The sequence below is a fragment of the Mus musculus genome, chromosome 4 (genome assembly GCF_000001635.26).
Source record: "Mus musculus strain C57BL/6J chromosome 4, GRCm38.p6 C57BL/6J".
NCBI lineage: Eukaryota > Metazoa > Chordata > Mammalia > Rodentia > Muridae > Mus > Mus musculus.
The window spans coordinates 150534576-150547775 of NC_000070.6; the positions used below are offsets into that span (position 1 = coordinate 150534576).

Here is a 13200-nt window from a genome sequence, read left to right on the forward strand (position 1 = left end):
CCATAAAGGGACAGTCCAGTAGCGGGGATGAGGATTAAGTGGGGACGGCAGAGGTCAGGTGGCAGTGGATTACCACAAACTATTGTTCTTCCATGGTTCCTCTAAAAGAATAAAGGTATATATGTGTGTGTGTGTATGTATGTGTGTATATATATATATATATATGGAGAGAGAGAGAGAGAGAGAATGTAAAGGTATGGGACTTGTAATCATTGATTTGTCTCGATGCCTATGTGGGACAGTTAATTAACTAAAGTCATTGTCGTCTCAGCTACATGAAAGCAGTTATGATGCCGGCAAAGCCCTGCAGCGCCTGGTGAAGAAGCCTGTGCCCAAGCTGATCGAGAAGTGCTGGACAGAGGATGAAGTGGTGAGCATCGTCCTGTGTGTGCCTTGTGTTCCGGGCCTTTGGGATGGTACTTCTTGTATGCAACCTCCCTGCTCCCCACGGGAAGGGGTTCAGTTCAGAAGACAGACTGTTCATGGTAAAGGGAACAGCTATGCTGAGAAGAGCCCTTGCTATATACTCATGAGGACCTGAGTCCAAATCCCTACTGCCTTTTTTTTTAAAGCTGAGTGTGATTGCATGTGACTCTGTGACTCTCAAGTCATGAGGAGCTGTGACAGGAGGGGTGCTGTGCTGCTGACTGCCACCCTTTCTCTAAGTTCAGCGAGACCCTGTCTCAAAGGAACAAAACAGCAGAACACCCTGTGTCCTTCTCTGCTGACTCTGAGAGGTGCCTATAATGTATCACACTCCAGGGAAAACCTGTAAGAAAGACTGGATTGATTTTAGTATCGTTAAGATCCATAGGTGGTGGGGAAATTTTCCCTGAGTTTAACAGTTACTCCTAAACAAGGTTGGTGTGATTTTGGTTTTGGTGCAGGATAGTGTGTGGTACTTCTCCGTTTTAACCATGTCCCAACCATGTCAGAACCAGAACCTGGAATAGTGTGTTGGTGACTTAAATTTAGGACCTCAGGCTGAAAGCAGTTGCTCCAGAGCAGGAAGCGTAGACTTGATTGAACACTAGAGGAGATGGGGAGAGAAAGGAGCCCATAAACATAGACCTGCAACCACAGAGCTCATGCAGCTACATCGCTGCTGGTGACTTTTAAAAGGTATTGCTGTAACTAGCTCAGGTTTCCTGTGCCTTTGCAGTGTGACAGTGACTGCCTGACACTTGCCCTTGAGGTCAAATGCAATTGAAATGCAGAGTTGGTGGAATATTCCTCAATCTAAGGAAAAGTGTTTAAAAGTGTTTTTGTGATACTGTTCACTTTCATGCAGCAGTGTTTATAGCAGGCCTACTGTGTACTATGTACTAGGTCCTATGCTAGGAGCACTGTTAAGAGCATGATATTTCTTAGAGTCCTAAGAGGGAAACCCTCTTAGCTCAGTATGTGCTAGTGGTGGGAAGTGCCCAGAAGACAAGGGTGGTATAAGGTAGGAGCAGCTGGGCAGATGGGCTCTGCCTTAAAGAATCAAGGACAGGAAGACCTTGGGGAGTAAGAAGGGGAGAAAAGAAGTCTAGGCACTTAGGTGGAAACTGTGAATGCTATGTGCAAGAATTAAATAGAGAGGGTAGTGGCTGAGGCATAGTGAAGAGAGAGCAGAAGGGAGGAGGGGGAGGAGGTGGCCCCCAGGGGTAGGACAATTGTCTCCAAGTGGGGAACTGTGGTTGAAATGTTGTCATTTGCTCCACAAATACATTTTTCTGGTTAGTGGGCATTAGGGTCAGGTTCTTGTGTAAGGAAGGCAGAGCCACGGGAATTACATGTTCAGGTGATGGATGGCTAAAGCAAAAACCCCAAAACCTGAGCTGTTTTGAGAGGCCATGCTGACACACTTTCACCATAAGCCTGTTTTTATAGGAAGGAGCTAGAATTCCAGTTGGTACGATTTTCAGTTCTGCAAAAGCCTTTGGGCTGGAGAGATGGCTCAGTGGTTAAGAGCACTGACTGCTCTTCCAGAGGTCCTGAGTTCAAATCCCAGCAACCACATGGTGGCTCACAACCATCTGTAATGGGATCCGATGTCCTCTTCTGTTGTGTCTGAAAACAGCTACAGTGTACTCATATACATAAAATAAGTACACACACACACACACACACACACACACATACACACACACACACATATATATATATATAAAATAAAATCTTTAAGGAGCAAAAAGGACGGAGCGGCTGTGTAACTAGACTGTCTGAAATGTCCCTCTCCCTTGGCCTGTCACAGGGCATCATGCCTGTGCAAGTATAGTAATGACTGCATGTATCCATTCCTGCAGCCTGAACTGCATCTCTCCTGAGTGTCTCTCCTCATCTGTAGGCCATGGTTCCCTCACCTTCTCCTGCCTCCTCTGGTTGCTGCTTCCCCCACCCACCCACCCCCATCCCCCCTTCTTGCTCCACCTCCCACTGCTCCAGCCCTGACTCCACTGTCCTTTCTGGCATAACCTCTCATTCCCTCTGGAATGTTTAGAGTACACAGCAGAGTCCTCTCCTGCTTTTCTAAAAGAAAGATGAGTTCCTTTTCTGTAGCTCTTCTCATGCCAGCCCTGCTGCTGCAGGAGGGTGGGGGATGAGGAGCCTTGGGCATCTGAAAGAATCCAGCTTCATTTTGAAAAACAAAACAGGGATCCAAAGTGGCAAACATTCCAAGTGTAGAATAATGATTCTTAACCGTGGAAGCACACATTGATTTGGGCTCATTTTTACCATGTTTGCTTCTTGTTTGAGAAATAGTTTGGCAGCCACCCAGCCTTGCAGAGCTTAAGGGATCTAATGGTTCCCTTGTTTGTGAAAGCTAAGCTTTGCTTTCTGAAACCTCAAACCTGGAAGGTGAGTGAGAGGACATGATGGCTGATTGATAGGCTGGAGGGAGCTTCCGATTCACCTGTATCGAGTCTGAATAGCTAGCAGTGGCAACAGGGCAGCCCCGCTTTCCCTTAGCCTGCACTTGGCTATGAGAGCATCCGCTGTGTTAACGGGGCCCCTTCTGTTGAGTTCACCACATTTTCTCTGGTGATTTCTCCCTGGAAGTAACAGGAATAAGCTACACAAACGTCGCTAAGCTGAAATAGCTGCATATGCCTAACTCCCTTTGATTTCCCTTCTTGGTGTTCCATATACTTGGAACATTCTGGTCATTTTACTTTGCTGTCTTCAGCGTGTTAATTTGATCATAAACTCAGTATCTATCTGATGTACCTAAGTGACTTCCACAAAATGGGTTTTAAATGCTGAGATCAGAGTTCCTCTTCTGGGCTAGAAAGGTGACCTGCATTTCCTTACTTTGCCAAGCAACTGTTCCATGAAGAATCCAGCTTCTGTCCCATTGGTTCTCAACCTGTGTGATCTGGAGGTTGCATATCAGATATCCTATATATCAGATATTTACACTATGATTCATAACTGGCAAAATTACAGTTATGAAGTAGCAATGAAATAATTTTATGGTTGGGAGTCACCACAACCTGAGAAAGTATATTAAAGGGTCGCAGCGTTAGGAAGGGTGAGGACCACTAGTGTAGACCCTCACTGTACCTTAAAGCTGAGCTCAGTCCTCTGCCTGCTCTGGAACCATTGTCCCTTTCTGACCTATACCTTCTTTGCTCCTCTTTTTTCTTTCTCTTTTGTTTGTCCCCTTGAGACAGGTCTTATGTCCCAGGCTCTCAAGTCTCACGTGGAGCTGAGGTTGACCCTGAACTCCTTATCCTCCTGCCTCTACCTTCCAGGTGCCGGGATTGCAGACATGTGCTCTTTTTCATTGTTTTTATATTTAGATTTGTTGTTGTTTTGAATAAAACTTAAACACAAGCGAGGACCTCAGAGTGGCTTCAGACTGCCCTGGAGCTGGAGTCAGTGTGGATGTTGGGAGGTGATGACTCGTCTTCTATGGGAGCAGCAAGTGTCCATCCCGCAGGCTCTCTCCAGCCCTATCCATCTCCAGACCGAGTTGACTGTAGTCCTACTTTTTTTTTTTTTTAAAGATTTATTTATTTATATGTAAGTACAATGTAGCTATTCTCAGAAACCCCAGAAGAGGGCATCAGATCTCATAACAGATGGTTGTAAACCACCATGTGGTTGCTGGGGTTTGAACTCAGGACCTCTGGAAGAGCAGTCAGTACTCTTAACCTCTGAGCCATCTCTCCAGCCCTGTAGTCCTACTTTATAAACTTGTGAAAGATGAGCACTTACTGATGGTGAGGGTAGCGTCTCCCAGGGACGAACTTGCAGACTGTTGTTTGCAAAGACTGTCTGCTCTAACTAAGTTCATCTGGAGTCCAGCATTTTTAAATGTGGAATGGTTGATTGATATTTATGAATTGATATAAAAACTTTTACATGCTTCCCAGAATTGACCTGAAATTGTAGGCTTTTGTAGCTGACTTAGCGGTGAGCATCTTTAATCCCAACACTTGGGTGGCAGAGGCAGGCTGGTCTCTGTGTCTGAAAGTCCAGGAAACTCAGAGATAACACAGCCCTGTCTCGGTTGGGAGCAGGTGGATTTTGACTTTGAAGAAGTCTTCAGGTTCTTCTTCTTCATCTTTGGCAGCAGCATCATGGCAGCCTCTCTTTCTGGAGACAGTGTCTTTCCCTTGTGTCTTAGACCCTCTCCTCTTTTATGGAGATGATGTTCTAAGGGGAATTTAAGTTGGGGCTGATGAAAATAAGCCCTGCTACTCTAAAATCAAACTTACTCTAGTGCTTAATTAGGGATACTATTGTGATGAAACACTGTGTCCCAAAGTGACAGGATTTATTTTGCTTACAATTCCACATTACTGTTCATCATTGAAGGAAGTCAGGACAGGAACTCAAACAGAGCAGGAACCTGAAGGCAGGGGCTGATGCAGAGGCCATGGAGGGATGCTGCTTACTGGCTTGCTCTGCCTGTGTTCTTATAGAACCCAGGACCACCAGCCTGGGAGGCCACATCCATAATGGACTAGGTCCTCCCACATTAATCACTAATTAAGAAATTGCTCAGGTGGTGAGATGGCTCAGCAGTTAAGAGCACTGACTGCTTTTCCGAAGGTTCTGAGTTCAAATCCCAGCAACAGCATGGTGGATCACAACCATCTGTAATGGGATCCAATACCCTCTTCTGGTTTGTCTGAAGACAGCTACAGTGTACTCATATACATAAAATAAATAAATTTAAATTTTTAAAATAAATAAAAACACAAATCCTAGGTTACTAAGTTTTTAATTAAATATGATAAACATATTTAAATATGATCCAGAGGCCACAGGAGTCTCCCTTCCCTGCTTCTGTAGTTACTGATTCAGTCTGTCTGAGAGCTCAAGGCTCTGGGGCTGTGCTGCTCTTGCTGTGAGGGGATTCCATTGGTGCCTGCTGCTGTGCTTCTAATTAGCATTCAGCTGTTGATTAAGGAAATACTGGGATGCTAATTGAATTCTTGTTAAAATTCTAGGCTATCTTGCAGGGCTATAGGATTGGGTGCCCTGCTGCTGCCTGCGCTGTGCTGTGCACTAGCACTCCCCCTTGCTTCCTGCTCTGTGGCCTGCTCTGTGTTGTGGTTTGTTTTGTTTTCATGCTGGCTTTCAGCAAAATGTGTCATTCAAAGTAAAGGTTTTATTTTACAATATTACAATGGGGTGATTCCACTCATCTTGGGTAATTGTAGCTTTTATTGTGAAATATGCTTCCCGTTAAATTTTTTATATCAGTTTTGTTGAAATTCATTGAGGTGAACCATCTAGTCAAAAAAATTTTTTAACCAAATCCACACAAGTGACAAATTGTTCATGTGTATGGATTCATTCACAAGTTTATAAACTTGAAAACATGTCTAACTCTTCTTGCTGTTTAAAACTTAGTTATCATAGATACACATTAATAGCCTCCTTTCAAAATTGACAGGACACAGCAAACTAACTTTCTGAGTGTAGTGCAGTGAGCAGTGCAGCTGGTCAAGCAGCTACCTCATTACAGAATGCAAACACTAGGGTCTTCCCCAGCGCACTTCAGATGCCTTTGTTATGTGCCTTTGCAATGTCTGCTGGAGAAAACATTGTTTTCATTGTTCATTCTTTCCAGCCAGGCATCATCAGGATGCGCCAGAAGACAGCTGCTTAGTGGGGCAGAAATACAGTGAGTTTCACTTACTGTTTGTGTGGCAGCAGAAGAAAATGTCATCTGCAGCAAAATCAAAGTCAACATCCAAGAAACAGCCAGGAGCCTGGGGGGGGGGGGGGGGCGGAGGGGTGACAGTGCTGCAGAGGAGGAAGCCGTAGCTGGCCTGCGAGGATTTCACATCCCAGAGGCCTGGTTTTAAGCCTTAATCCACAGCACAGGGGGAGGCTTATGTGACTTATTGTAGGAAAGGTGTCATTTCCTCAGGTGTTGATGTTACACAGTGACCTGAATGATGCTGGGGATGGGCATCCTTCCTGTCCATCACCTAAGATGGATCTATTAGTTTTATTTAAATATATGCCATTCCCCTAGGTTAGAACATTGTTAAAACCTGCTTTTTGGATCTTTTTATGTAAATACATGTTTTATAACATTGTAGTTTAAATTATCTGCTTAGAATTGTATGCATGTAAATTGAGCCGTACAGTATTGAATTCTCGGATTGTTTGTTTGTTTGTTTGTTTGTTTTTTGAGATTGGGTCATGCTGTGTACCTTCCATTGACTGAACTCAGCAGTCTTCTTGCCTCAGCCTTCTAAACATGGAATTTCAACATGTGTGACCAAGCTGACTTGAAATTCTGATTATAGGGTTATTGGGGTTTTTGTTGTTATTGTTGTTGTTTTTATTTTAATTTGGTTGGTTGGTTGCTTCGTTGGGTTTTTTTGTTTGTTTGTTTTGGTTTGGTTTTGTTTGAGACAGGGTCTTAGTTTGAAGCTCTGGCTAGCCTGGAACTCAAAGAAGCTGGACTGAAACCCAGCCCAATCTGTCTCATGAGTGCAGAGATTTAAGGATGAACAAGCACTACCATGTCCAGTTGATTTAAAAAAAAAAAATGGTGTTTGGGTGTGTGCACACGAGGACAAGTTTCAGGAGATGCCAGAAGCCTATGATCCCCCTGGAGCTGGAGTTACTATCAGTTGTAAGCCACTGTGTGAGTGCTGGGGACTGAAACCTGGGCTTCTCGAGAACAAGAAGTATTCTTGAGGGGCTGGAGAGATGGCTCAGTGGTTAAGGGCACTGACTGCTCTTCCGAAGGTCCTGAGTTCAAATGCCAGCAATCACATGGTGGCTCACAACCATCCGTAACGAGATCTAATGTCCTCTTCTGGTGTGTCTGACGACAGCTGCAGTATAATTACATACAATAAATAAATAAATCTTTATGAAGAAGAAGAGGAGGAGGAGGAGGAGAAAGAAGAAGAAGGAGAAGAAAGAAAGAAAAAGAAGTAGTAGTAGTAGTAGTAGTAGTAGTAGTAGTAGTAGTAGTATTCTTGACCACTGAGCCATCTAGACCAAAATTCTAAGCTGAAAACTATCAACCTTCCTGTGGAAACTCTGCAGTGATTTAAAGCACAGGTGTGTTGTGCTTAATCGTGTTTATCATCACACGACGTCTATTTACTGGGAAGAATGAGCCTCTCTGTGCTAAGTACCCTACCCTTCCTCTGTTTTTAAACTGAATGCATACTATTCCTCCATCTGTTCCTTTTTCTTCCATTTTGTTTTGTTTGGTTTTGGACATGGTCATACTGTTTCTCAGACCCATCTAGAGTTGGCAGTCTTCTTTCTTTAGACTCTCAAGTTCTGTGTGGATTGCAGGTGGCATCACCACACCCAGCTTTAAGTTGATTCTGTTCCTAACGAAACGCTTAAGTTCTCAGCTATAAGAGTAGGAAACAGAGGGGCTAGAGGAATGACTCAGCAGGTAAGAGCACTGACTGCTCTTCCAGAGGTCCTGAGTTCAATTTCCAGCAACCACATGGTGGCTCACAACCATCTGTAACGGGATCTGATGCCCTCTTCTGGTGTGTCTGAAGACAGCGACAGTGTACTCCCATACATTTATTGATAATAAATAAATATTAGAGAAAAAAAGAGTAGGGAACAGAGAAAGATGGATGTTGACTGCTACTGACCACTCAGTCGGGTGTGTGCTTGTAGTGGGACCCAAGGTCATGTTCAGACCTTCCTAACTAAGACAAAGCTAGATTCAGGTAAGATTTGCCTAATATTTCAACTGTCCATAAAGTTGGGCTGCTCCCTTCAGTCTTTGAAGTAAACTCTAATTGTTTAAAGAAGTCAGTAGTGTGGGTAGAGAACAGAATTTATTGTCAAGTCCTTTTAGAAATAAGACAGTGAATTAAAAATCAGTTATATGTACAGAAAGGTGGCGGAAGGCAATCAGTTCTGTCAGTTAGTTTGCAAAAAGATTCTACTGTCTAACAAGCTGTAAGGAGAAATAGCTTTAACTCCTTGGGTAACATTTAGGAGCATTAGAGGAAGGCCTTCGCCTCTGGAGTATACAGATGAGGCTCCACCTTCCCTTTCACACGATGGCTTCCTTACAGCAAGCTCCCTTGGAGAGTGTGGCCAAAGATGTGTGTGGTTTTCTATTTTTTCCCTTTTCATTTGTAAAGCAAATGTCATTTTCATATGCTGGGCATGGTGGTGCATGCCTTTAATCCCAGCACTCGGGAGGCAGGGGCAGGCAGATTTCTGAGTCCAAGGCCAGCCTGGTCTACAGAGAGAGTTCCAGGACAGCCAGGGCTACACAGAGAAACCCTGTCTCAAAAAAAAAAAAAAAAAAAAAAGTCATTTTCTTTTGCCCTTTTCTATACCTCATTATCTCTCCGCCATATTTTTACTTGGTTTTCTTTTAAAGCCAGCAATACATAGTGTCCCCATCCAGGGCTCCTGGTGTGTGTGTGTTTGTGTGTGTGTGTGTGTGTGTGTGTGTGTGTGTGTGTTTTGTGTTTGGACCTTGGAGCTAGGTAGAGTAGAGCTGAGGTAGGGAAAGAACCCCACCATGGACATGAACATGCCTTGCCTTGTAGTTCAGGATAATCATTTTAGCCAAAGATTACTTTTTATTGAGCATTTTTCATTTTTCCTTGAGAGGGACAATGGGGATATCTTCAGCTTGAAAGATTCATAAATACTAGGGCAGTGGGCTGTTGAAACCACATTTCCATCTCGTTTTCAAGGACATGTAAAAAAAAAATGGAGCTAGCATACACTTCTCAGTGCTCAGTCATCTTTCCCTGTTCTTTTAAAAAATGAGAACAAGGCACAAGGGGGCTTGGGAAATTGCATGTAGTTCTCCCATAGACAAAGTGGATATTTTATAAATGAAGAGGATAGAAACCCTTTTCTTCTTCAGTTTCTTAGCAACAGAACAGAGAGAGTTTTAATGTGTGTGCTTGGAACATTATGTCTTTATCAACATCAGAGCCTTCCTCGTTCATGGGTGAGATATACTAGACTGCTAACTGGGATTTGGAGTTGGGAGAAAGGAAAAAAATGAGGTAGAGGGGCTGGAGAGATGGTTCAGAGGTTATGAGGACTGACTGCTCTGCTGAAGGTCCTGAGTTCAATTCCCAGCAATCACATGGTGGCTCACAAGCATCTGTAACGAGATCTGATGCCCTCTTCTGAGTGTCTGGCGACAGCTACAGTGTACTTACATATATAATAAATAAATCTTAAAAATAAATAAATAAATAAAATAAAGGAGGTAGAAAACAGGAGCTGTGCCCTGAGGATGGAACTCATTCCGAGCCAGCTCTTAGTCCCCTGCGTTCCTCTGTGTGATTTTGAAGGCCTTTCCTGTAGAGGTAGTGGTCATCAGGGTAGCCTCGCGGTTGCCAGGAGGGGGGAGGGTTTGTTGGGTTCTGACTTGGACTTACCGAGTGAAGTCCAGCCAGGCAGCTTTGGTTTCTGTTGTGCTGAGGCTATAGCAGAGCAAAATAGGCAAATATGCCTGCCCTCGTGCACTCAACGTGTAATTAATACTCATTGACAAGTGTTAACTCAGTGAAATGAGAAACAGCATAGGAAAGCAGTATGCAGTGCAGGGCAGCACTTGGAACTTTACTTAAGGTAACCCTGAAACGTCACTCTTGAGTGAAGACATAGAAAACATTTGAGAGCCAGCTTTGCAAATAAATAGGAGAAGAACATTCTAAAACCAAAGAAACGGAATGCAGTAATTCCCCTCATACTTGTGAGAGGTCCTATCCAATGTGGGTGCTGTGCTGAGTACAAAGGAGGCTGTCTGGTCTAGGCTTTGTCCATGTGGTTTAAGCCGTGGTCACTGTGCTAGAATGGTATTGGTCATCTGGGTGTCTGTACACTGGATGAGGAAATCTGAGTGTAGGGCCTTGGCTTGGGAGTGCCCCAGAGAGCCCCAGGAAGAGATGAAATAAGTAGGCTGCGGGCGGCATCTTGAAGCTCATGCCTGCTCCTCTGAATTCCTTTCCTGTAACTGAGCAAATGGGTGTGCTGTGAGCAGTTCTGCTTCCTCCTGCCTTGCCCCTCCCTGCCGCGTCTCTGTGGTTTCTGTTTTGTACGATTCTGAGTCAGCCTCTTCTCACTCTACCAGACTGTAGGCCGAGTCTGAGCATTCTGGCTTATAACCAGAGCGGACAGTGTTTACTGTACTACCTGTGTTTACCCAGATTCCACATTTGTGCAAGCAGCTGTTTTCTTAAGTATTCACGCATAAGAAAAACACCTGAAAAGGAAATGGCATAAACTGTCCCTGCCCCAGAGCAGCTATTACTAGGAAGTTAACCAAGGGAGTAAACTTGAAGCAATTTAGGATTATCAATCCAATACTCTGAATTTTATCACCTATTGGAAAGAAAGGGTTTAAAAAAGAAACTTTCCTTTGAGTCCAATGCTAGTTTTGAAAGTCTACTCAGGAAAAAGATCTCTGTGATACCATTATTTGACAAAGCTGGGTAGTTTCTGTGTCCACTGACTTTTGTTGTAGTTGTTTGTTTGTTTGTTTGTTTGTTTGTTTGTTTTTGACAGCAGTCACTATGTAGCCATGGCTGGCATGGAACTCACTATGTGGACCCGGCTAAACTCAAACTTACAGATTTCTCCCTGCCTCTGCCTTTAGAATTCTTTGTAATTTAAATTTTTTCTAACACCTATTTTAAATGATGGTTCTTAAATGCTTTAAGCTCTCCTTTAGCCTACTACCCACCAGAGGGAGTGGGAAAGAAAGGATACAGGGGAAGTGGACCTGCTTAGAAAGGTTCTTTGGAGCAGCTCCTGTCTGTGTTGTCTGGAAATCAGCCATTCAGTTCACACGTCATCACTGGGAGCTCGATCCACTCGCAAACTCTTCACGGATAGATACACCAGCAGCCCAGTTCAGTAGAGTCAGGAGAGCAAACAGGAATCAGTAGTGGGGCACTACCTAGCAGAGACAGCCAGGCCTCAGCCTCAGCCCGAGTCAGCAGGAGGGACCAGGGCCAATAGGAACACCAGGAGGAGTTTTCAGCTGTGCCTCTCTCAGGGAAGCGAAAATCTGTGGAAACTCAAGACCCACAAGCGTTGCACAGCTAGATATATCAGCAAGCCAAGCTCAGCCTCCATCACTGTCCATCAAGCCCTAGTTATACCCTGTCCTCCTCGCGCCTTGCCTTAGCACATGCATCCAATCAGCTGGAGTCCGCAGAAGCAGCAAGAAACTGCAGCACACCACCAGAAGTTTTTTGGTGCGTTTCTCTCTATGGCGTCCTGACAAATGCATATCAACTACGCAATGTAAGGCGGACCAATGCATGTGTGTTGTTAGCAAAGAATCCTTCATCACGTGTCCTTTCACATGCTTGCTTTAGCAAAACATCCTTTCACCTGTGCCTGCTTCACTGGAACGTTCCTTCATGTGTTTGTGCCAGCAAAACACCATCCAGCCAACTTTCCAAAGAACCCTTAAGTTTCCACTTCAGCTCTGGAATTAACAGTTTGCACTACACTCTGCTATGTGTAGTAACTGGGTACTGGCCAGGTTTAATTCCCAGCAGTACTCTGTTCTTCTCTCCCAACACTTCAGTCCTAGGCTCTGATGGTGTGTCAAGTCTGCCCAATGTCATGGTCACACAGACTTAGTAAGGTATTATCTGTGAGCAGGAAGGAGCTTGGCAGCAGTAGCCCAGGTTAGCCTGGCCTCTCTGACAAGCTGTTCACCCTAGTGCTCTTTCCAAAGCAGAGTGACTGCTCTGTTGATCTGATTCTCGAAGCTGCCTGCTGTGATACACACTCCAACCTCAGTGTGCCTCCCTTCTTCTACCACTATCAGTGCTTGCTTCCCTTGCAAAGGGTTTTCTGCATAGTTATTCTTGACTGTGCGAACTAGGAAAGTATCTAATAGACCAGAGAACTAGGGAGGGAGGGATAAGGAAGTTGCACAGTAAAGGAAGGTCAGAGGATGAAGCAGACTGAAGTGACCAAAGTGCAGCCCACTGCCTGAGGCCTACGAAGCCTCTGACGCCATCCATACTCTATTTAATATTTAGTGTGGGGGCTGGAGAGATGGCTCAGCGGTTAAGAGCACTGACTGCGCTTCCAAAGGTCCTGAGTTCAAATCCCAGCAACTACATGGTGGCTCACAACCATCTATAACAAGATCTGACGCCCTCTTCGGGGTGTCTGAAGACAGCTACAGTGTTCTTACATATAATAAATAAATCTTTAAAAAACCATTTAGTGTGTATATACTGCTGTCATGGGCCGTTTTACCAAGTGTTCAGGAATGATGCTTCCAAAACACCAAGAAGACTACTATTCTATACACAGACCGTCTTAGGGTGCAGCTCTGTGGCTACTACCCAGCATCAGCATCCGCAGTCCCTGCCCTGAGGCAAACTTAGCTTTGTGGAGGTAGTGATGGCTGAGTCATGTTCTTTTCCCCTAGAGAAAACTTAGGACTTGCTAGACCTGGTGGTGAATACCTGTGAACCTATCCTATTTACCTGGGACTCTGAGACAGGAGAATCACAAGTTCAAGAATGGCCTAGGCTACTCAGTTCAAGCCAGTTTGAGCAACCTGATGATACCTTGACTCAAAATAACAAGTAGAGGAGGCCAGTGAGAGGGCACAGAAGGTAGAGGGAGACACTTGTCACGTAAGTCTGGCAACCCAAATTCAACCTCTGAAACCCTAGTAAGGTGGATGGAGAGAACTCAGTCCATATGTGTGCCTCAGCCTAAATTCCCTATCCCATTAGTAAT

General features: G+C 44.5%; 1 protein-coding gene across 19 annotated transcripts in view; it reads left to right on the top strand.

Moving 5' to 3' along the window:
- Rere (arginine glutamic acid dipeptide (RE) repeats) overlaps positions 1 to 13200 on the top strand; it is a 340456-nt gene that overhangs the window by 253065 nt on the left and 74191 nt on the right. For all 19 annotated transcript variants that reach the window (XM_006539136.4, XM_006539139.3, XM_030253746.1 and 16 more), the window contains one exon: positions 272 to 370. In XM_006539136.4, the coding sequence (XP_006539199.1) occupies positions 272 to 370 (99 nt within the window). The remainder of the gene's footprint in view (positions 1 to 271; positions 371 to 13200) is intronic.